General features: G+C 37.2%; 1 protein-coding gene across 1 annotated transcript in view; it reads left to right on the top strand.

Annotated features, from left to right (window-relative positions):
- Window positions 1–23,780, top strand: part of si:ch211-183d21.1 — a 38,419-nt gene extending 14,639 nt beyond the window's left edge. The window contains exons 5-12 of the mRNA XM_038301067.1: window positions 1,302–1,867; window positions 4,713–4,986; window positions 5,081–5,276; window positions 6,877–7,061; window positions 8,700–8,795; window positions 11,718–11,876; window positions 16,489–16,582; window positions 23,168–23,780. Coding sequence (XP_038156995.1) covers window positions 1,302–1,867; window positions 4,713–4,986; window positions 5,081–5,276; window positions 6,877–7,061; window positions 8,700–8,795; window positions 11,718–11,876; window positions 16,489–16,582; window positions 23,168–23,231 — 1,634 coding nt within the window. The 3' untranslated portion in view covers window positions 23,232–23,780. The remainder of the gene's footprint in view (window positions 1–1,301; window positions 1,868–4,712; window positions 4,987–5,080; window positions 5,277–6,876; window positions 7,062–8,699; window positions 8,796–11,717; window positions 11,877–16,488; window positions 16,583–23,167) is intronic.
- The last annotated feature ends 999 nt before the right edge of the window (window positions 23,781–24,779 follow it).

Genomic DNA, 24,779 nt, shown 5'->3' with positions numbered 1-24,779 from the left:
CGCTCATGCATAGAACAGTAGAGGCATGCCATCCGTTAATCTGTTTGTAAACCGGACCTGTTTTGAATCAGACATTTGTAGCAAGTTATGACATGTTAAAAACTGCTAGTATGCAGTATCTCTTAATAGTTGCTCCACCTCTGTGTTTTAAACAGCTTTCTGAATCTCAGGTGTGTAGCTTATGCTACTATTAAATGTGTTTCTGCGATTGGATATTAAATGCAGCATTCATACTTTCTGCTCAAAAAATATCTTTAGCTAACACCGATTTTAAATACTTTCTTTGTTGCAAAATCCTATTAATAAGTCTATGAAATTGATTTATAGCAGAAAAACATGCTATTAAAAGTAAAATTTTTAACTGTTTTAATGGATATTGGTATGATTGGTATATTCTCATGCATAGTGCATAAAGTATAAATTGGTTGATTGTAGCATGGTTTTCTGCTCATTATTTTCATTGTCCTCAACACATCTGTCGTACTTTTGTCATGATGCAACAACTGTTATTATGAGTTATTTAGTTAGATTGAATCAGTGCTTATTTTTGGGCAAAGTTACATAGTTAGCATGTGATAAATCTGTGTGTTTAGCTAGTACATGGTGTTCTGTTATAGCTGACTGCTTGGAAAGCGTAAAATCTTAGGAAGTGTGGCTGCAGTGCTGGATGAGCAAGCACTGGGCACATAGAGAGACTGCACAGCTGGAAGTGATTATTGTGCAAATGCCAAATGTGCATCTGACTGATGGGAAAAGGAGAGGCTTGTTTAGATTATTATTTTCAACAACAACAAAAAAATTAATATGATTTATTTTTGAAAGTTGATATTATTTCTAATGTCTATGAAAAATATTTATAAAAGTTTGTTTCGACTTCAAAATCAGCTTTTGGGATGTTATGAATATCTTACCAAGTTGTATTTTCCGTGTCAATTTAGGATGTTTAATGAAAAAACTGTTTTAAAACTTTGTTGTTCCATTTTTTTATTTGCATTTTCAGAGTTTAGTTTAGAGCAATTTAGTTATATTGTATAAAAAATAAGAAATTAAGAATAATTTTACTCATTCAAAAAAAAAAAAGTTTATTTGTAAATATGAACGAATTTATGACAAATTGTATCTGTTCCCTGAGCCCTGAGAAGTGTTGGAACCATTGAAATCATGGGGTGAGTTGTAAACGTTGAATGTTTATGAATATTGTGATAAATATGTCCCATGTATTCATATTTAAATTGTATGGGTATAGGCTTTATAGTGAAATTGTTCTTGCTCTTAATAAATATTCTGTTTTTCTACTTTAGTGATTCCTGGAGGTACAGATTCACCGCGTCACCTCCCACCGGGAAGCAGTGGTGACTTCCTGATCAATGAGCTGAACACAGACACGCCTGGTGCAGCCGAGGATGGAGAGTACATCGAGCTCTGGCACCCGTCCGGTGTCAGGGTCTCCCTGCAGGATGTCTGGATTCTGCTCTTTAGTGCGCACAACAACAAGCCATATCAGGAGATCAGCCTGAGCGGGCATTTCACCACCTCCAAAGGCTATTTCCTGCTGGGCAGCCACAGGCTGGTGCCGGCTCCGTCTTTACGCCTTCCTCCCAACACCATCCAGAATGGACCGGACGCTGTGGCTCTGTACCGTAGCCTATCCGGGCCGCCGTCGGCTACTCAGAGAGGGATCCCAACAAAGGGCCTGCTGGATGCTGTGGTCTATCGACAGAAGGGGTCAGATAGGGAGGCACAGGAACTGAGCAAAGCTCTGACCCCAGGACAGCTGCCGTTGTTGGAGGACGACCGCGTTCTGACGGGGGATGAAACCCTCAGCCGCTGCGGAGGCCTCTACCCTTTGGATCTGTCTGCTTTCTCGGTAAAGTATTAAAGAAATAATAAGGCATTTTTGAAAAACATTCTTTCATCTTTGTGACCTTTGAAAGGAAATGAAAATGAAATGTTTTTCTTACACGTTCATTTTCTGGCTCATCAACCAAGTTCTAATATAAAGTTAATATAAGGACACACCAAAGCAGTTTGCATGTGATGGTTTTATCAAATTATCCAAAACAACCCGTCGCTATTTAAAAATATAAACATCCCACTTATAAGATTACGCATCTTACTACTAAACTTAAGAGAACCCTACAGGGTTCTTTAACAAATCATCCAGGAGGTCATAGAAGATCCCATCAGCTTCCTGGTCTCTTAAAGAGGGTCAACATTTTGGGACAGAGGTTACTAAAGTGGAAATTATTTAGATCAGAGGTGCTAAGGTCCAGTCCTCAAAAGCTACCATCCTGTAACTTTTAGCTGCATCTGTTCTCTTACAGTCCTGAATCCCCTCATTTAGCTAAGCAGAGGCATGGTAACGAGCCACTCGGTATAGTCGGGTGTGTTAAAAATGGTGGGCATCAGAAAGTTGCAGGATAGTGGGTCTTGAGGACTGGACTTGAGCATTTCAGAAGGCGTGCATCTGGGGAACATAGAAATAAAAAAAGAGAGATTAATGTCCACAATCAAACACATTTGATTAGTAGTGTGGTTCTCGGTGGTAGTGTGGTTGTCTGTATGTGCTTTGGCTATTCCATATCTTGAGGACTTGCTGTTATTAACGGAACTTTGATTCCAGTTTTTAAGTTAAAAACCAGAAATTCACCTCTGAAAGGTTTCTCAAAGATTATTTTTAGCCTTTATTTTGTTATTCTTGAAAGTATGGAGACATGAGTGGGTCACAAGAGAGGATAGAGAGATTCAGCAAAGGTCAGCAGGGCAGGGACTCGAACCTGCAACAGCTAGTTCAAGGGTCATGCGTCCTACCTCCACGCCATAGCAGCCCCCCTCTGAATGGTTCCTAGAACTGATACTGAAACAATAGGAAAAATCTAGTTAAAGACTAACCTTATAGTGCAGCTCCCCCAAAAATCTACTTTTTTTTTTTTTTTTGCAGTTAAACTGTATAAACTGAGTGTATGGTGCACTACTAATTTTACTGTGCTTCTTCTTCTTCTTTTTTTTATGTTATTCTTTAGTTTTAAATTCTGTTGTTAAATATCTAGAGAAGAAATAGAGCTGAAATGTGTAGAAATGAGTAGAACTGTGGCTACTGCTGTTGAATTTACTTAGTGGTACAATAGCTAAAAGAGATCAAATATCTTCATGCATTCTTTACTTATGCAGGCTTTAGTGATTTTAGCTCCCTGTTTAAATATAAGAATTCCCTCAGACACGCCCTCATAGCAGTCAATATGTCCTCCATCACTAAGGCAGTTGAGCTCAGATCCACAAAGTGTCCCTCAGCATCAACAAAAAAAAAATCTTTCTTTGGTAAAACTACTAATTTCACTTTGCACACTCTTAATGCTTCTGTAGGTCTAATCTAAGCAAGGTTGGCTAATATTTTCCCTCATCCTGACCACACCCCCATCTGGACTCCCACTCATCCCCACACTTACTGTAGCTCTGCCCCCCCAGTGTCTTCTGGCTACGACCACTTTGATGACATTTACATAAGATGTTATGGGGCTTTGTAATGTTTTCAAAATGGGGTGAGTTAAACTTAAAAGCTGAATTGATATGATGAGATTTAAAATCAACATAATAAAATGTGTTCCCTATTTATCGTAAATAACTCATAGGTGTTGTTATGGCACAATCATTCATTGTGTTTTGGGGGTTGATTGATTTATCAGACATGAACATAATTGTTTGGACAGTTTTTTTTTTTTTTACTGAAATTATTTCATATTTTTTCAGGAATATCTGTAAAATATTGTCCAAAAAAACAAACAAAAAAAAAAACAGCTGATCTATATCAGGGAGAAAATTCTCTGAAAAAAAATTATCTAAAATTAAACAGTGATTGAAAAATACAGTTGTGCTTTAAATTTTACATACCCTTCCATCAAAGACGGAAAAAATCTAAAGGTGACAAAAGTATTAATAAATACAAATAATAATAACATGGAAATCATGTCACTGATTTGGAATATATATAAATAAATAAAAGAGCAGGCCTGATGGAGCTCCTAGAATAAATTTTGTTGAACAATCATTGAAGTCAAGTTATTTCTCTTTAATAGGAGGGTATGTAAACTTTAAGCACAACTGAAAATGTGTTTGCCCTTGATTTGAGATGGTAAATAAGATGATTTAACAAGGAAAGACTAATAAGGTATTATACATGTGAAATACACTACAAAAATACAAATTACACATACAAATCTGAATAAGTCATTTTTTTCTTGTACTGAGGATGTAAGTGAGACACTTTGCAAATGGAACAAGGAAATTTACATTTAAAATAAGAAACAATAATTGCATTGTCTTATTTTAAATGCATAATATCTGCTTATCTTTTTTTAAGAGTAAAAATACTCAATCATCTTATTTACCTACTCAAAGTAAGCGAAAATACACTTAATTTAAGCCATTTTTTCTTATTTCTAGATCGTTTTTGAGGGGTCTTTTTTCATATTTTAAAATCACCTTATTCCATTGACGGATTGTGTACTTAAAAAAATAAAAATGAAATTAACTTGTACTCTAATTTTTATAGCTTTTTAATAGAGCTAAGTTCTCCTCATTCTCAGGAATGTTTTGTAAAGGTGTCATTTTGCACCCCTCGTGACCCCACTTGGGATGAAGTGTGTTAGAAAATGGATGGATAGATGTCATTTTGCACTTGTTTCAAAGTTTCTGAAGTTGATGAATCATTCTAGGTTGCTCCCCCCACACCTCTCCGGGAAAACATCTGCCCCCGGCCTCCTCCAGCGCCTGAGGGTGTTGTCATCAGTGAGGTGTCCAGCAGGCACTGGAGCAATCACAGCCAGCAGACTGCCTTTGTGGAGTTACACGGACCACCCAGGACAGAACTGAGAGGCCTTGTGCTCACTGTGTTCGACCAGGACTTCAGCGGGACAGTCATGGCTCTTCCTTTAAAAGGTTTTATTGATCAGGATGGGTTATACGTCATTGGAAATGTAACTGAAGCAGGTGAGAGGAGTGAGGAACCTTGGTCTGTGATGTCCCATCCTGTTTAAAACTAAAACTAATACCGACTCTTTTGCTGTGTTTCTGTCTTGCGTAGATCAGGTGTTTCCTGATGGCACCTCAATGCCGGCGCGAGGAGCAGTGGTCCTCTGCTATGACCTGTTTAGCGTCTGCAGAGCTGGTAATGCTCTGACCAACTCAAGCCTCAGAGATGTGCTGGTGTTCAGTGAAAACCAGCGACTGCTATCCTCTCTCTCCACCACCAGGGGGAGACAAGTCATCCCTGCTTCAAGGTGAAATCACAGACATGCAGCACTACTTTCCAAAGGGGAAACAAAATTAAATTTTAAATATAAAACAAAATGAACTGCTTTTTACATTGACGAGAAATCAGCATATAAAATAGCAAAGAAGATAAGCACTTTTTTATAGTAGTAGTGGATTTGAATTTACATGAAAATCAAGTAAAAACTGTTGATTGATCCATTAAGCCAAACCGAAAATAAGAAGAAAAAGATAAATCCAAATTTTCACCCCACTTTATCTGATCACTGATTAGAGGTTGAAGTAAAAGTTTCTGTCTGTATCTTCGTGATTTGTTGGCACTTCTTTAATAATAATACACACAAAATAAAATTCAAATAAGCTTGCACTTCTTGTAGACCATGATGCAGGGAAATTATGAATACAAAAAATACGATAAATAGAATATGACAAATATGTCTACACTGTAATAATGGTCAGGGTGGTTTAATATTTGTTCAAAAGCTGGGTTAAAAACATGAGTTAACTTGATTTCAAGGAAAACTTGATAAAAATTTGTTGTTGTAATATTTAATGTTTGTTTTAGGTGTCTCCTTTCTGCAGTCATCAATGCACACATTCAGTGACACACAGGAGCTCTTTCAATCTGGGCACCGTTTCATTCACAACACCTGTCCCATTAACCAGGAATCAGAATCAGAAATACTTTAATAATCCCAGGGAGAAATTACTATTGTTACATTACTCTATATGTAAGAGAGTGACTATAGGATCAGTTTGATATAACACTATTTCATGCAATATATATAATTAGATATTGCATCAGTTTTGGGATGCTTGGCCTGCAAAACGTTAAAGACTCCGATCTAGATTTTGTGGCTGTTAAGAAAATTGAAGTAGGTTAAGTTAACCTTGTTTCACTCACTACTCTCCAGTTTCTTATTCAAAAATACTAATATTGCTGTTAAAAAGTAACCATCTGCCACTTCACTTTTCCCATCCTTCATAAGTTAAGGTGGTCAACCTCTTTAGTTGATAGGCAAGCATAAGTGAGGAAAGCACCTGCTCAGGTGTGAGTAGTATATATTAATTTTGATTCCCATATCAGATTAAAACATACGGTTTTAAAACTTAGAATGTTACGGTATGTTAACTTTTCCAAATTTATATTTCCTTAAACTGTCTTACAACATTGAGTTGGAATGAAATAAACTCATGAAATCAAGTTGAAGTTTCTGAACTCTAAAAGTTAAGTGTGAGTCAAATACTGTATAGACATAAGCCATGATGGCTAATTGAGGGTATTGCTTTTTACAGTGAAGTAGCCTCTGAAGCTAAGGAAAAATAAACGGTAACACACGCCTCCTAAAATAAGATAATCTAGACTTTATTGATCCCACAGTGGAGAAATTCCCTTGTCACATTTGCTCAATTGTCAAAAGGAGGAAAAGGTGCATGTGGGATATACTGTATATACAGTAATTACAGTAAGATATTCACATGAGTGCAGTTGCTTCTATACAGACTAAATCAAGGTTGGAGTTCATGATCTGGACCCATAAACCCATCAGAAGCCCCAGATATAGAAAATGAACATCTGATGATGTTCTTGTGTGGACTGTTGTGCAGGTCTGTGGGGAATGGTCCCATCTCACTCAGCCGATGCTCATGCTGTGAGGTCAGGAGCCCGTCCTCGTGGACCACCTCGTCCCCCACGCCTCACAGAAACAACCTCTGCCCAAGCTCCGCCTACTCGACTCAGGTCCAACTCTGCCTGGAACGCCCATCGAACGAGGGACAAGAGCAGTCAGGAGGTGAAGAATTGTTTGTTTTAATTGTTTACAAAAAGACATTTGCAGAAGTGATATAGTGAAAATTTGAGAGAACCGAATCTAGGAAGAAAGATAGGCTGCTTTAATTCTTCCAAAATGGTTAAAAAACCAACCACTGGATTTTTTTTTTACAAGTTTGAAGAAATTTTGCTTCCCTTCCAGGAAGCTTTTGTCTGAAATAGCGTTGAGTTTCAAGTTTTATAGAGTCGCCCAACAAAGGTTTGTAACGGCTTAGAAAAGATGCTAATTGAACCGGAAGAACAGGTCCGCCCCTTAGTACTGGTGAGTCGTTTAGGTCTTTGTTAGCCTGCAATACCCGATACTGGTTTATGACTCTGAAACGGGGCAGTCGTTAGGGGCATTGTTGGCCCGGATGAAGAGGCAAGATGTCTCAGTCCCCTGCATGGCGATGAGCTTTATGTTAGCGGGAAGGAATCAACTCTTATCACTGCATTGTAGGATTTTGAGAGCTAAAACCTGCGACCACCTCCTCTGTTTACGGTTAGTTTTTCTCTCTTAACATAAATGTCTTCCTTCACATCAAAAAATTCCTGGATGGGAAGCAAAACGCCTTCGAACGTCTACAAACAAGGTCCAGTGGATTGTTTTTTAACTTTTTTGGAATGACTATGACCTTGATGACTGAGAATCTTCACCAGCTGCTTTAATTCCTTTGTTTTGACGAACAGCATTTCAATCATTTGCTCATTCTCAGTCATTAAAGTTGGAGGAAATAGGGGAACATTTTTCATATTTTGGACTTTAAAGACTTTTTGATGTTAATCATCTGAGCCTTCTTCAGACAAGTACTAAAATATTCCATCTGTCCTCCCCTTCAGTCTCCCAGAAGCACTTAGCAGAGAATAAGAATGCTAAATGAACAGACAGCGCTGCTCATATGACAGACAGACACAATGAAAGGATGGAAGGCTGCAGATAAACCACATCAGTTAGAATATGAAACTTTATTCCCTCCTGAATAATTTCTGTGATCAAAAGGATTAAAACTACGGTAATATTCCCATAAAGCAGCAACATCGTAATCAGGATTCCTTCGTTGCATTTAGCAGAGTTAAAGCTAAGCACTAAAGTGTCTGAGTCTCACAGGCTTGAATGGACATGATATGAAAATCTTAAAGAATTATGAAATAACGCGCCCCACCCAGTTCTGTGGTGTTTATTTTAAATTTAGAAGCTCTCTAGACATAAACAGCAGCAACTTTGTCTTATCCAGAGAGAGCTTGTTAGAGGCTTTCTATAGTTACTGTTTAGATCCACATTTTCACCAATCAGCTACAAGAAAGAGGAGAAACATGCAGATTATTCTCATCCCCCTCTTTCTGTTCCTCCTTCTACATTTTTCTTGTACTCTTTTCCATACATCTATGAATAACAAAGAATACAATTATTTATTCTGTTTTATTCCTACCTAAACTGGTTAAATGCCAAAAGCTTTATTGAGCTTTTATCCTTTTTATTATATAACCTAGATTTTAATCCATTGTCAGATCAGTCTTTTAGAAAACCTGTTAAAATGTTTGCTCTAAATAAAGTAAAACGGTTAGAATTATTGGTAACAAAATAAATAAACCTCCTCATTTTCCTCTCTGTTTACCCCAGACTGCAGCGGTCTGATTCATGGAGGGAAGGTGGTGGAGGTGGCTGACTACTTGGAACAGAGGTGTCACTGCGGTATCTCTGCGCTCCATCTGCAAAGTAAGGCTTCTTCACCTCTCTTCATGTAGGAGATGAGATTATTAACTACATTAACCCCTTAAGCCTGAGGGGTTTCAGGAACTTTTCCCACCTGAAATGACATTTCTGATATAAATCGAATACAGCTCAAAAGTTAAAAAGCGTAAATGTAAAAGTTTGTACTTTTGTGACATAAAGGCATTAAAGGATAATTTTCAAGTGGAACCAATATTGCAAATGTAACAATATCTGATTTATTGGTGTTTAATCAGAGAAAAAATCAACATTTTTTAAAACTCTGAAAGAAGCCCCAGATTTTATAGATATACTGCATCTTTAACTGCAGATAATCTGGAATAGATCAATTGAAGCACATTTGATACACAAAGGATTTAGTAGGCATTCCAAAAAAAAAGAAAATTTTCTTTTCTTTTTTTTGGAATGCTAATGACCTGGATGACTGAGAATCTTCACTAGTGGTTTAGTAGGCAGTGTGTCAGAAGATGTCTATGTGGCTTAGGCTTAATTTTCAATTTGGGAAAGGCAACAGTGGATTAAAGTAAGCAGACATGTTGTTTGAAAATGATCCATTTGTTAGCCTCAAATAAGCAGGTGAAACATCTCAAAAGTCCCACAAATACATATTTTCTCAGACTTTAACCAACCAGAGAATTTTCTCAGATAGTTCACTTATTTTTGGCCGGGCTGGTAATAAAAAAAAATAAATAAAAAATTACCTGTGGTAGGTTTGAAAACCTGGGTCTCAATTCAACTCCGAGTGAGTTCTGGTCCTTTTTTGTCTCTTATTGTGCACAATATGGACATTTAAGTTGTTTTTCTCACTGCTGATTTTTTACTCCTGTGTGCGCTAATCATGCTGTCATGGAGATGCATGATTAGGACAAACGGTTTAAACATATAGTAGCCACACAGGATCTGTAAGACAAACACCCATTTCTAAAAATTAAACTTTGTCCTAAAATGTTAAATTTCCTAAGATACATGATGTCATTGCTTTCACACGTTTTTGGTTTTTAGCTAAATCTTTCTCCATTTGCATTCTTCTTACCTAGAGATAAGATTTTATAAAAATTCTCTTAAAAATAGTTTAGTCGAAAAGATATCTTTACTTTCCACTGCTTTTCTTAGGTTTCTCAGGTTCGGCATTATCAGTCACATGAAAATTTGGTAACAAAAGGCATAAAAAAGTAGTTCTGGTTAATCGGGGGGGGGGGGGGGGGGGGGGTGCTTCTCATCAACAAAGCCTCCCTTGGCAAAGCAAATTTGTTCAGTGTAGCACGGCACTCAGATTTCAGTTCTGCAACCATAATGCTGAACAGGACTAAAAAGAAAAATAGTTGAGTTTAGATTAGGTATTTAACAGTTTGCCATACATAATTGCTTCATCCACAGTGAAGTGTTGTTTTATGGAGCTGCTAATGCAACATGGCAAACCAGATTAATAATGTGTAGCACTCATATTCAGTTCCACGTTTTATTAAACTGGTTTTGCTCCCATCAAACCCGTCAAGGGAAAAGAGGGACATTAAGCAGAACCTATCAAAATGACATCTACTGAGCAATCACTGGTACAAATTAATTGGCACTGAATTTGTCCTCATAAACCATAAAAACTATTTCTAATGTTTTTGCTGTTTCAAAGATGAAATGGTGGATTCTGACAATCGGATGTGATAGCAGCAGCTACACCTCCTTCCTTCTGTACTGCATGGTTATTTTGGTTTTGCCGGTGGCTCGGCAGCTCTTTGTTTTATCACAGCTTTACATCACACGTTAAACCATAAAACTGCAACCAGTTTTTTTGTGCCTATTTGTTAACGCACCAATACCATGAGAATTAATCTTAAAGGCAAATGAGCACCTCTGGCATGACATTGTCCAGGTGGTTTGATCCACCTTTGCTGAAGTAGTGAGAAAGTGAATCAATCCAGTGAAATGTGTAACATTTTCAGCACTGCTCTCCAGATTGAAAAGAGCCCAGCAGATTTTCCTAGAGGAAAAAAAGCATCTGTGGCAAACTAATGTAGGCATCTTCAGGGCTAAATTTTTATGATTAACAATCAGATTCTCTACATGCAGACCAGTTGCATGTAGAGAATCTGTTATTTTCTATTATCCTGTTATTTTCCAACATCAAAAATGTTAACTTGATTAGTTTACTGGGGTAAAAATGTGACTAAATTCAGTATTTTGACAGTATAAACCTTTGGTAAAATTGAAGTGAACAAAGACTGACTTAGTATCTCCATTGATAAGTATAAGTAATATTCTGCTGTAGTCCTGTTTTGCTTTTGACCTGTTTATCTTACGTAAAACCTGGGAACCATATTGAGATAAAGTGGTGTTCCTTTCCTCTCCATGACTGCATTCTTACTGTCAACCCACAAAAGTTGGAGGTACATGAGCTGGGAAATAAAATGTGATATATTCTGACTGAATGGGTCATGTGGCGACAGTGGCGTTGGATGTAGGAGTTTGCCCTGAAATAGAAGGATTGACAGTTCAAGCCCCGACTCCGACTTAAAGTGTCGTTGTGTCCTTGGGCAAGACACTTCACCTGCATTGTCTACTGATGGTGGTCAGAGGGCACGGTGGTGCCAGTGTACGGCAGCCCCGCTTCTGTCAGTGAGCCCCAGGGCAGCTGTGGCTACAATGTAGCTTGCCACCATCAGTGTGTGAGTGTGTGCGTGAATGGGTGAATGAATGTAGTGTAAAGCGCTTTGGTCAAGTCTCCTGACTTGGATAAAGGAGCTATATAAGTACATGCCATTTACCATTTCTTAGAAACAAGTTTTTTCCCTGGTACCAATGCAATCCCATATAAAAGACAAGTCTAAAAAAAATTAGGACATTCACAACCAAACACGGCAAACTTCCTGTTTCTTGTTTCAACTCTTCTTGGTTCTATTGTCTCTGTTAAAGGCACCAATTTTTCTTGTGTGTCTGGATGGCTGCGGGTGTGGGGAGACATCAGGGCGCTGTCGGACCACCAGGCGGCGCACATCAGCCAGACGTTCAGCACCACCTCCTCCCCTGCTGAGGCCTGCTCAACTCCTACCCCAGAGGGTTACAAAGATACAGGTCAGGACATCTCTGATATAGATCTGTGACTCTCAGCATCAAACACTGTTTCATTAAAATGCAGCTTTGCACTTTATTTATTCATATTTGGAAAACAAACTGCTGCTAATCAGCTAAATTAATAATTGAACATTCTGTACTCTGCTAATGTAATAATGTAATCCGCCTCAGTGTATAAACACACAAAGAGGATTGTTAATGATAGTCCACAGGTTTGTTAATATGTGCCTCTGCTGAAATCAAATCAGCTGTGGATAATAAGCAGCAATGCAGGTTTTACAGGGAAATTACATTTTTGTCTCAGTTTAAACAGAAATTCAAAATCTGTTGGGTTTCTTAGATATTTTCTCACTTTTTCAACTTCTATACATTTTCTGTTCGATGCATTTCCTTCCAGTAGTATACTGACATGTAATATTCTTATAATATCTGGTTGCAAACTGATTGATTTGTAATCAAGGCTTATAATAAGAGAATTTCATGCCTGCAGTGTATATATGCTATCTAAATTTACAAATTTTACAAGTTTAAGTCACTTTATTGTCCCTTATTGCACAGCAGTCTTCAAAGAAACAAAGGAAGAATCCCCCGAGCATTAAATGTCCAACAAGATTGTCTGCTAAAATCCCAGATGACATGCAAAGGACAGTACATCAAATTACCTCATAATAGTTAAAGTTTGAAGAAAAAACGTGCTTGACGGTGATAATTCAATAAAAAAAAACGTGTAATAATCCTAATTTCCTCAAAAGATTTTTAATCAGGTTATCATATTCTCGATTAGGATTTTGAATGATAGTAATAGTTTCATTTAAAACATCAGAACAAATTAAATATTTTACTAGTTTAACCATTAAAGCTGGTAACTGGTTCATCTGTTAACCCATCACAAAACCGGACACCAATTGCTTCACTTTGGTAAATATATCTTTGTCTTGTTGAAAAATGTATTGGGCTCAAATTTCATTTTCATTCTTTTTATTGGAGGAGTAACATTTGAATGTCTTTTGTTTAGAAATGTATTGTTACCTTAATTATTAAAGGACATTTTAAGTTTATCAATACGAATGAACAATACTTTTAAAAATTATGATGAAAATAAACACATCTATCTATGTATAACAATATATAACATTTAGATAAAAGGAAAATATGTCAATATTATCTGTTTTATAAAGGCCTTATTAAATCTATACTGAAAACAGGAGGAGTTCCTCATATTGCTTACAAAATGGAGCTCAAGGTTACTGCATTAAAATACCACGTTGCGCATTAAATGTGGTGAACAATATCCTCCATTTGGTAAAGGAAAGACATTTGATGAGGAATAATGAGCAACCTTTCCAGAGTTTTTGGCTACTTTTCACTAATAACCACCTTATTCATGAAAAGGCACCGGCTGATGAGCAGATTGGAGACAACAGGTAGCTCTAAAGTACATGTATGGTGGATTGATCAGTGATGATGTATTTAAACGGCTAAAAGTATTTTTCCTTCACTTTTGCAACATGGAAGCTCAAATATTTCCATCAGGATTAACTAATGCAACTGTTATTTGACTGTAGGGCTGAAACTGTTAATCACATTAATTGTGATTAATCGATGTATTATGTCAACTCATTTACTAATCGATTAATTGTTAACAGGAGTATAGAGACATACCTTTCACTGATAGAGCGACCCCCTTAAAGCTTTGATTTGACCAAAATAGCAGAAAAATAGACCTTTTGAATATAAGATTAAAAAAAATAAAAAAATTCATTTGTCAATATGCTCTATCCAGAACTCCTTAAAGGGAAATGTTTTAGTTTCAGCTGGTTTAATTCCTTAACAAAAACTTTTTCAAGGAACCTTTTGCTATTCGATTGTTAATCGATTAATCAACACAATAATTAATTAGCAAAATAATTGTTAGTTGCATCCCTGATTAAATGTTGCTGCAAATCCTGCGACCTGATGCATTCACCTGGACCTTCTTATTCTATGACATGGATCTAACTGGAATGTATGTTTTAATGATTGAGCTGATTCTAAGTTTCTTTAAACAAACTGGACTTTTAAATGATATTTATTGTAGATTGGAACTGTAGGAATAAGATAAATTAAACTGAACGTTTTTGAATGAAGGAAACTGTCATGATGGGCTTTAAAGATCTCACCCACATGCAGAGATTCACTCAGAGAAACAGGGGAAAAGTTAACAGGTTTATTGAGAGATTGACAAAAACTGAGAGAGAGATTATATGCAGGGTTATTTCAGTGGGACTTCAGTGGTCTGGTGAACCGGAACTGGAAACTGTTAGGGGGAGATCACAAAGCTCAGTTCTAGGCCCTTAAAGAAAATGACTGAGACTGGTGAATTGCGGGAGAAGACTCACGTTAGGGGGAATTCTTGGTTTCCCTTGGGTCCAGTTTGTGGGGGTTTAATCCAGAGATGAATGAACTCGTTGGAGGGCGGACAGGCAGACTAGCGTTGGGTCCAGAGGAGCAATGGAACGGACTGTCACCGGGTTTTCCTGAAGTGGGCTTGAACAGATCTGGTGAAGGTTTCCTCTTGCACAGTGTGACTTGAATTATTCCTTCCAAGGGGGGGGTAGAAGGACCAGGCTTATCCAGTGGATCAGGAGGGCATCCTACCGGAGAACAAAAGACAAAGGCAAAGCTTGGACTCAGAGAGACAAAGGCATAGGTTAGACTCTGCTAATCTCAGTATGGCTAGAGTACCCAATACTGGCAAACACTCTGGCGTCGAGGTGGTGACAGCCCGCTGCTCAAGTACTCCTCTGGTAATAACCCAACGAGCCGCAGGTGTGCAGGGAGGCCCAAAGAGGACAGGGCACCGCCTGGTGGTGGAGAGAGGAAAACACAAAAAACAACCCACACAAACAAAAAGGTTTTAGACAGACAATGTTCTGCTCTTCATCCAACTACTCCAATTATTGAGACATATAAGTCTGATATTAAAGATTAGTTTGGCAACAATATTTTAAAAATACACCTCGAGTATATTTTTCCCATATTTATTTCCATTACTTTTCTGCAGAGAAGAACAACTTTTTTTATAAAATGTTTTAATTTCACAAAACTGGTTTATTCCAATTACTTTCAAGCTTCACACCATTTTAACTTTCATTTCAGTAATAACAGCTCTTCACCAATCTTAATTTATATTCTAAAGCTTCTTGAACAATCACGGCAGCAGGAAGATGATTTCAATCACGAACCATTGTAACAGAACTTCTGAAGGGCTTCTTGACATAACAACTCTTTAAAACTGTGAGATTACAGGTGTCTGAACCTGCAGGTGTAGATGTGCAAAAGATGTGACACCATTTATCATTTTTTCTTTAACATTTTGTTTAACAGTTTGTAATGTGACAGGAGGTGTTAAACAGGGACATGGGGCACAAACTAGAGCATGACTGTTATTTTTATTATTTTTGACAAAAAGATGTATTAATTGGGGTGTACTTTAATGTAACCAACACTGAGTGAATATTTTGGAAAGCAAACTTTTATTAAGGTTCCAGACACAGGTGTTAAAGTTATGTCACATTACAATTTTTGCCAATTCTCATTTGGAGAATGGCTCAAGCTCAGCCCAATTAGATTAATTAGTTTGCTTGAATTAAGTTAAGAGCTTTGACTGATCTACAATTTAATCTTAAACATCCCATTGATCTGGCTGTATGTTTAAAGTTGTTGTGCTGATAAAAGGTGAATATCTGACAGACTTCACTGGTTCTAAAAACAGACAATAGGCATGATGCTGCCACCAACATGCGTCACTAATTTAAATTTTTGACCAGATTGCTTTTTAAACTGGAACTCTAATGGTTTTCCTCTTGCAGCTCAAAATTAAAGGCTTTCTTGTTCCACTCATTTATTAACTGCTAAATTAAGCTAAATGTATTAAACCACTTTAAATCAGAACATATTTGTTATCCAGACTTCTTGTGATTTCGGTTTTAAACGTGGATGTAGAAAATAGTTACGGTATATAGACATTTTTAAAAAAAATCTGCTGCTCACGACAAGAAGAAAACCTTCCAATCCATATTTATTGAAATATACAGAAGTACTGGACAAATGAAGATGAGGATAAATATTTATTCTACTCATTACAAAGTAAAACAAAAATATGAAATCCTGCTTTTATCTGTTTTTTTTTTTTTTTTTGTTTTTTACACATAAAAGCATAACTTGATTAATTTTCAAATAGACATGTTGTCACGCATTTATTAGTTTTTGCATTCTGGATACTTTTTAAAGTGAGAGATAAAATTCTTAATGAAAATCTATAATTGTTAAAATTTGTTGTGGTAATGTATGCCTGAGGAGAAACATTTCATGTCTGGATTTCTAACCAACAGCGATGCAGAGTTGAAGGAGAACTAGATGTTACAGATTTAATGATAAAATGTTTGCAGATATGAGACTTAGAGTTAGACTCTGGGGGTGGGGAGGAATAGTGAACATGTCTGGACGTCCTTATGAGGCAAAAGCTCGTATTTCCTGAGCTTAATAAAGATAGAAGAGGAAAAAAAGTTTTTTTTACGTATGTAGTTTGCCTCTTTTGCTGTTTTACTGAAATGAGTTGTGTCCCTCCCAGCCTCGGCCTTGGGGTTACAGATCGGTCTGATCATTTTGGTGCTTATCCTGCTTGGACTCGGCGCTGCTCTGTTCACATATTTCTACAGGAGGAGGTGAGAACCTGCAATTATTCTGCTTTTATCTCATTGCTTCTTTAGCTACTGTTGCACTGTAAACATTTAATGCCTGGATTTACAGTTAAATCTTTATTTTTTAATGCGCTCTTTTAATCTTTCACGTAAATTTTTTTAAGCGTGCGTTGCAGAAATTTGTCTAGCATGTTGAAAGGATTCTTACTTTATTGATTTTGTTTGTTTTATTCAAAAACAATCAGTTACTGATAGCTAACTATTAGGTGTTGAAGCATTTCATACGCTTTTGTTAATAACTTTATATTTAACTTTTTGGATATAAAACAATTCTAAAATAGAAAATCAGTTTAGTTAATTATATATTTTTTCCCCCTTTTAAAACACGCTTTTGATTTGGAAAGTAATGCGAACGGATCTTAGCATTTATTTCATTGTGTAAGAAAACAGTTTTTTTTTCCTTTTAACGATCATTAGCTGTAGAATTAATTAGTATTTCACCGATTTAGGGGGCGAACAGTGGGCCCTGTGTTTTTTTTTGGTGATCTGTAATCAGCTGATGCTGTGATATGAAACCGATCTTAACCACTGATCTTATCTGCCTTTGCAAGGGTCTGAAAATAAGACGCTGTCAGTGCTCAAAATGTTTTCATATCTACGAGATTAATCTATGCACTTAAAAAAAGTTTTTGTTGTTTCGCAGGTTTTCTATGTTTTTTTTTTTCGTTTTTTTTTATGAAATAAGATTGAAACATTCAGGTGTTTTGCAATCTCTTTATAAAGAAAATCAGCATCAGTCTAAATCAGACTCGGCATGCCCGACATTATTGCCCTGGAAACTGCAATCGGTGCAGCTATCAATTTCATTGCATATATGGACTGGATTGATAGCAACCAACTAAACTGTCTGCAGATGCAAAGCGAAGCCGATGATCTTTAATTGGAGATGCAGGTTCTGTTTAGTTATGATCTTTCATCAATATAAGGGAAATATTGGTGTATATAGCATCTTGCAAGATAAATATAACAAATTCCTTTACAACAAAACAAATAAAAAATCAACAATAAAGAATAAAATGTTAGCTAAGGAGCTAAGGGTTAGGTGACTTTAGATTGAAAGTCTTCATATCAAATGCTTTTAGTGCCCCAAACAGTTTCTATCATCCCTGGCTTTTACCATCACTACTAGGGCTGAGTAAAAAAAATAGATTTAATCTATTGTGAATCGATTCCTTTACATTTTTGCAATCAAGGTCTAGGGAATGAGATCAATTAGTTTTATAGTGACACGCTTGATGTCCATATTTAAATGAGCAGGAAAGATGCACTCAAGATGACTTCAAGCCAGACAGCTGCAAATATAGCCAATAGTTTGACTGAAGACATTAACAAATGGGGGCCGACCAGCGAACACCGTGTAGTTGTTACAGACAACGCTGCAAATATGGTTTGTGCAGTGAAGATAATGCAGCTCATGCATGTCTGCTGTGTCCCCTCTGTGTCACCTCTGCTTGCTCGAGTGAGGCTTCACTTTTTCACTTTTCACAAACAAGTTTGCACTTTTGAGACAGTTTTGTTCAAGTTTAACCTGTCGGATTTACAAGTTTGCACTTTGTGTTTAATATCACAGGAAAAAATAAAATACATGAGTATTTTGAAACACAGTTGAACCACTTTCATTATTGTAAAAACAGATTGAATTGAAATTAATAGATTTAGAACTGTATGAATCAAAATCCAATCGATTCAAGACTTTAGCGAAAATATCCAGCCCTAATCACTAAAATTAGTCAATCACAAATCTGAGACAAATTTCTACATGCAGCATTAAATTGGGTTGTTTTTTATTGATTTATTTCAAAATCAAGTGCGTCGTTGTTCTGCACATTACACTGTTAAATGAGGAAGTTATGTCCCCTTAAAGGCAGCTGCGCCTCGGGACTTCCCTTCCGGTTCTTTTCCTGGGAGCAAGTTATTTACTACCGTATTTTCACAACTATAAGGCGCACTTAAACGTCTTTTTTTTTTCCTCAAAATGTGCGGTGCGCCCTATGGTGCGGTGCGCCCTATGGTGCGGTGCGCCCTATGTGTTTTGTAACTGCGACTTTTGAGACCACCTCATTGAGGAGATGATGAAAGAGTGGCTGAATGTAAGGAGACCAGGTGTTTTTTTTCCACTCATCACCATCGCTGTTAATCTGTAACTCCATGCGTGCCCATCTCACAGCTGATGTGAAAAACATGGGGAAACAAATTAACGCTGTGCTCGCTGTTCAACCGCTCGACATCGGTGTGAACCGGACCCAGCAGGTGCAGCAGAAGCAGCGTGTTTACATGCAAAGTCAATGGTTGACGCGTGTATAGGTGCAGCAAAAGGTCCCGCAGCGCATTTTCAGCAGCAGGCGCAGCACGTCGGGAGCGTTTAAGCATCTGCCAATGCGCTGCTGCTGCTCCAGATGGAAAAATTTAAGTTTTGCTGCTGGACGCGCCGCATCAACCAATCAGAGAAGCTTGATCTGGGAGCTGACAGCGAGACAGACACAGCGCTCTGATGACATATGATATTAAATGAAAAAGGCTAGATGGATGAGGAGATGATGAAAGCGTGGCTGAGGGAGGTGTATGTGAGGAGACCAGGTGTTTTTTTCCACGCATCACCATCGCTGCGTGCCCATCTCACAGCCGATGTGAAAAAAAAGGTGAATCAAATGAACGCTGTGCTCGCCGTTATCCGGGGGGTCTGACAAAGGAACTTCAACCGCTCGACATCGGTGTGGAGCGGCCGTTCAAAGTAAGGCTGCGAGCGGCGTGGGAGCGATGGATGACAGACGGAGACCACAGTTTCAGGATAAGTGGAAGGCAGCGCCAGGCAAGTTACGCCACCGTTTGAGGATGGATTGTAGATGGACTAACGTGTCTGCTGGCTCTGTTGTTCGAGCTTTCGCAAAAGCAGGCATTATTTCTGAGGAGCCGCGCTGCACGGAAAGTGACTCTGACAGCGAAGAAGGGAAATTGGCATGTCTGATTTAGCGCAGCTGTTTTATTCAGAAACAGAGGATGATGACTTTGATGGGTTTGATTAATACTTTGTAATAAATACATGAATAAAGCACAATCATACTCAGTTTTGCTCCGGCTCTATTTTTCTACCTGAAAACTTAATTCAACAGCAGCCTCTGGGCCGGGTCTCCTCCTCTTCAGCGCGGCGGCTGGTAGGTGTTTTTTCATCTAAATAATCTAAATCTTGCAGCTATATTTGCTGTGATCAGTGGGAATAAAGTAGTTTTAATATGTTTTTAAGTGAGAAAGTCCACCTGAAAACTTAATAATTGCAGTCAGTTCATCCAGATTATCTATTTCTGTCAGAGGCGCTCAGACCCCCACATACCAGCGGTGCACCGACAGTAGGAATCCCTTCATCAGCAGCCATAGGCTGGGCAGCCTCCAGGTTCACCGCGGCTGCTGGCAGGTGTTTTTCATCTAAATAATTTAAACTGCAGGCACCAGGATACCGGTAATAAAAGCGAACATATTCCGTCGGCAGGTTTCAGGATTTTAAGTTAATTTAGGAGTGACCACAGCGCTGTGTCATCTGCGATGTGTCTGTCTCACGGCCAGCTGCCAGGTTTGATTAATACTTTGTAATAAATACATGAATAAAGCACAGTCATACTCAGTTTTGCCCCCGCTGTATTTTTAAATACGCAGTAGAGGTATTTAAAGGTAGTAGAGGACATGTACCTGTATATAAGTGTGTGTTAAATACAGAAATGGGACACATAACTGAGAGTGCGCCTTTTAGTACGGTGCGCCTTATGGTCGTGAAAATACGGTACTCTTAACTCAAACTGGGTAAAACCATATAACAAAGGACTATAAAAACAGGAGTAAAAAAGTAACAGAGTTTATTCCAGATCAGGTCGTTACAGGACAGAGAAAATGCTTGGAGCTTGCACAGCTGTGGGCTCAAAAATCCCTTCCGCGAGCGTCCGGCAAAGATTGAGCCTCGAACAAGGTCATCTTCTCCTTCTTATACCTCATGAGTCTATGTTTTGCATCATGTGGATGTTTAGCTGTCCGTATCAGAAACTGACACGGCATCCATGTCTTGAACTTCATGCATCTTGCCTCTACAGGTATGCCCAAGAATTACAGATAGCTCTCCTCTATCAGTCCCGCTCCAAGATGTGCCCATATCCTGTGTATCTTTAAAAGACAAGAAGGCTGTCCTATTTAGATGATCTCCTTACACACAGTGACATCTACAATGTGAAGGAGGGCCTTCTACTCTCTCTAATCTGGCTAACAGAATAACAATGCACATGATGTGTAATGATAAACCTAACAACACCGAGAGGTAATTTACAGACTTGGCAAGGATCCACAGAATCCCATCAGATGAAAAACATCCAACCATTAATGCAAACATGTGAAGAAGGTGTTTCTGCAGACCAGCGTCGTCCTCAGCTTCGCCATCCACAGTAGAACCACTTCTGGCCTGATCATCAAACTGTGCATTAAACCAGAAAGGCTGAAGCTCTGACACCTTTTCTCATTAAATGATCATAGTTAAGATTAAACTTCTCCAAACTGTTTGAATAATTAAAAAGTCTCTCATCGTCCGATGTTCTAGTAGAGCTGTCTTATCTTTACATATCAGCGCTGCCGCCAATGATGTTAGTAACCCCGATGTACGAAGTGCTCAATGTTGAAGCTAGTTTAATTTTTATACACTACTGATATGTAGTGTTGCAGAACCCAGCAGTGTTAAACCTTGATTAGACGGGATGGGCAGGAGCTTTAGTTGATTTATGAGGAGTTTTTTTTTTTTTTTCATAATTTCCTGCTAAAAACATCTAAATTTCCCGCTATGGGCCAATAGATTGTTTTTTATTTTTATTTCTAAAAATAGAAAAACATTTTCTATTATTTAGGCAATGCTTAAATCAATGCAAGTCCACCTATTTTTTGTAAGTAGCTAAAATGCTTGACTGAGGAATGGGAAAACATAATTCATAAAAATTATAAAATAAATAATGCAATTCGATGAGTTTAACAAAGAAGATCAGTGGAAATAATCTTAGTGGTACTTAAATGAATTATTGCACTAATTGAGAACAGCCAGTTGAGCTCTAAACCATGAGATTGCTAACTTTATAGCTCCTTTATACCTTACCTTACCACTATTTGGATAAATATAGAGACTAAACAGTCCCTGAATAATTAGATGTGCATTGGACAAAATGATCTGAACAGTGTTATTTTGTCTCCTACATAACAACAAAAACATTTTACTGGTGAAAAAACAGGCTTATCTGAAAAGAAGTGTATGCTTTTATGGACTGCAAGCTGATTTCAGGCACAAATATGAAAACAGACAATATGCAGAGGTGACTTGCAGACCTAGACTTAGCAGTCATATCCTAAATCTTGCAGTTGATATCCAAATAGCATCCACTAAATCTGGCCTGCAACCATGATCTTTTTTGGCCCTTAAACAAATTTTTTATTTTTTTTTTATTACTTTGACAAAAACATAATAACCAATCCCTTTTGACTTGAATAAATAACAAATGCATATTTTGGCTTGTATGTTACAGTAAGTGCTCTTCAACATATTTTTTTTACAAACATTTTCTTAAAGATTTATTGTATCTCAAAACCTTGAAATATAGATAAGAGTCTTTCCTTTCTTACATCTTTTTTTTTTTTGATTGATCATGTAAGATAACCAACTCTAATTTAGTTTAATTTAGCTGAACTGCTCTTTGGGTTGTAGAGGCTGAGGACTCCTGGTCTATTGGGTAGCTGAATGCAGCCATGGTTTCCACCCAGACTTAGTTTTAGAGAAAGAATAATTCATAAATCACAGTTCAGCACTGTGGAATGTCTTAATTAGGGCTACAATTTATAATTATTTTGCAAATCAACTATTCTGTGGATAATTTTTCCAATGAATCGAGTAATAATGTAATCGGATAGCCAAAGGTTCCTTAAAGAAGATTTTTTTCTAAATTAAACCAGGGAAACCGAAACTTTTCTACTTGAGGAGTTCTGGATAGAGCAGATTGACAGATGAAACTTTTTTTTCTATCTTCAAAATATATATATATATATATATATATATATATATATATATATATATATATATATATATATATATATATTTTTTTTTTTTTTTTTTTTTTTTTTACAATTTTGATATAATTACTGCTCTATATGGGATGCTCTGTTAGATAAAGCCATATTTTACAGTCTCCACACTCCAATTAATGATTTATTGATTACTAAATTAGTTGACGACTGTTTCAGTAATTGATTAATCACAATTTATCTGATTAATTGTTTCAGCCCTAGTCTTAATTAATTAATCAGCTGGCAGAATTGTAGGTATATTGCTGATTCAATATGAAAAAGTATTGCATTTTCTAGAACCTACATAGATTTCCCTCAGTATAAGATTGTGTTAAAATGTAGAAAAAGAAATGAAGATCTTGTCCCATGTTGATGTATACCCAGAATAAAAACAGAAACGTCTTAATATAACAGTTTTGTATGCCGGCTCGGTGCTCGTTTTAGTGTTTCTAATGCTGTTTTTTGAATTTTCAGGCATCCTCCAGACTATTACACCATGGAGCTGAGCAAACACGCAGAGGGAATGTCTGATCTATAATCAACGCTTTGAATTGCCGTGTTTACATCTGGAAAAGACGACGTTTGAGGGAAGCGAGTGATGGATGGAGATATTCAGAGGCTTGTTTCAGGTGTATGTAAGCAGAGCTGCTCCAGGTGACCCTCTGTGTGACGACACAGGACTGACCGATGAGAATCATTTTGTAAAAGTTTGCTCCAGTATCATCAGATCAGGCAACACCAGACTAAGGACTGATGAGCATCCTTTTCATTTGAACTCTGCTGGTTTGTAAGGGAAATGAAAAAGAAGGGAGCTGTTTCCCATTTGAGTCCTAAATACTCATTTTGTTGATCTGTTTGTTTGATTTTGGATAAACTTTATAAATCCGTACCATTGAAACAATGTTACTTTGGAGCGTTTTAGCAAGAAGCTCCTAAAAAAATATCTGTTCTGCTGACCTGTGTCGTTTTAATTCATTTTAGGTTACAGATGATCAAAGGTTTTGACAGTTCCTTAAATGTGAATTACTTTTAACAGACACAAGTACCTATAACCACTTTTTATCTGCCTGCTTAAAGCAAATTGTTTAAACTTTTCTAACTAAGAATATGACGAAAAAGGTGCAAATCTGACAACAACAAAAAAAACATCCCTCGAATGAATGTTTGTTAATAGTTTGTCTTCAGAAGTGAATCTGACATTTTTCTTGGCTTGATAATATCAGTTGACTTCAAAAGGATCAACAGCCTGGTTTAACTCGAGAGGAAACATTTACAGCAGTGAAAATGATGACTGGAAATTACAGTCCAGCTCTTCTTCATTTTGGACTTTTTTTTTTTTGCATTTAATGCTCTATGAGTGAAATATTGTTAAGTTTACATCTTCAGGGTTTTTTTTTTTTGTTTCTTTTAAAACAAGAAAGGGATGAAAGTTTTTCATATTTCTTTTTTTTTTCCATCAGTAAGGGTACATGGTCATCTAAAGGTACTGCATATTTTGTCATGTATTGTGGTGGGAATTACTTTTCATTTAAACTGGTTTGTTCTGTAATCCATAAATTTACAGCATTATTTTTATTCAGAATTTAAAAGTTTAATGTAAATGTTTGTTTTTTTTTTTCTTCTTCAGAGCCAGTTTTAATCTGTGTTTTGCGTCATTTTTCTTCCATTACACCCAGCTGTGTCCAGGTTTTAGCTAATTATATGTGTTGGCCCCATGATAGTTTGTTTTCAGGCTTCATTGCCACCAATAATACCAGGAGCCACAATAATTGGGACACCAAGAGGCCTTGACCAAAATGAACCTAAAGTATAACTGCAAGACCTCTTGGGAACCATTTAGATCTTTGCTGAGTCTCATACGGATATTTAAAATCTAGTAAAGATTCCATTATACTTGTTTTTGTTGCCAAAAAGCTAAATATTTGTTTCTCGGATCATTAATTTCATCTTGATAATTAGTTTTCTTTCTGTGGACAGCTGCATTTTTCAGTTATACAAGAAATTCTTCATCTTTACATGGTGGGCTTTGTTTTTTTATCCTTCCCCCCTTGACTCCAAGCAGTTCCTGGTCAGTGTGGATCCTTCT

Source organism: Cyprinodon tularosa, unplaced genomic scaffold (assembly GCF_016077235.1).
Source record: "Cyprinodon tularosa strain WSP-4 unplaced genomic scaffold, ASM1607723v1 ctg46, whole genome shotgun sequence".
Lineage (NCBI taxonomy): Eukaryota > Metazoa > Chordata > Actinopteri > Cyprinodontiformes > Cyprinodontidae > Cyprinodon > Cyprinodon tularosa.
The sequence above is the reverse complement of the archived record's forward strand: the minus strand, read 5'-3'. Positions and strand labels throughout refer to the sequence as shown.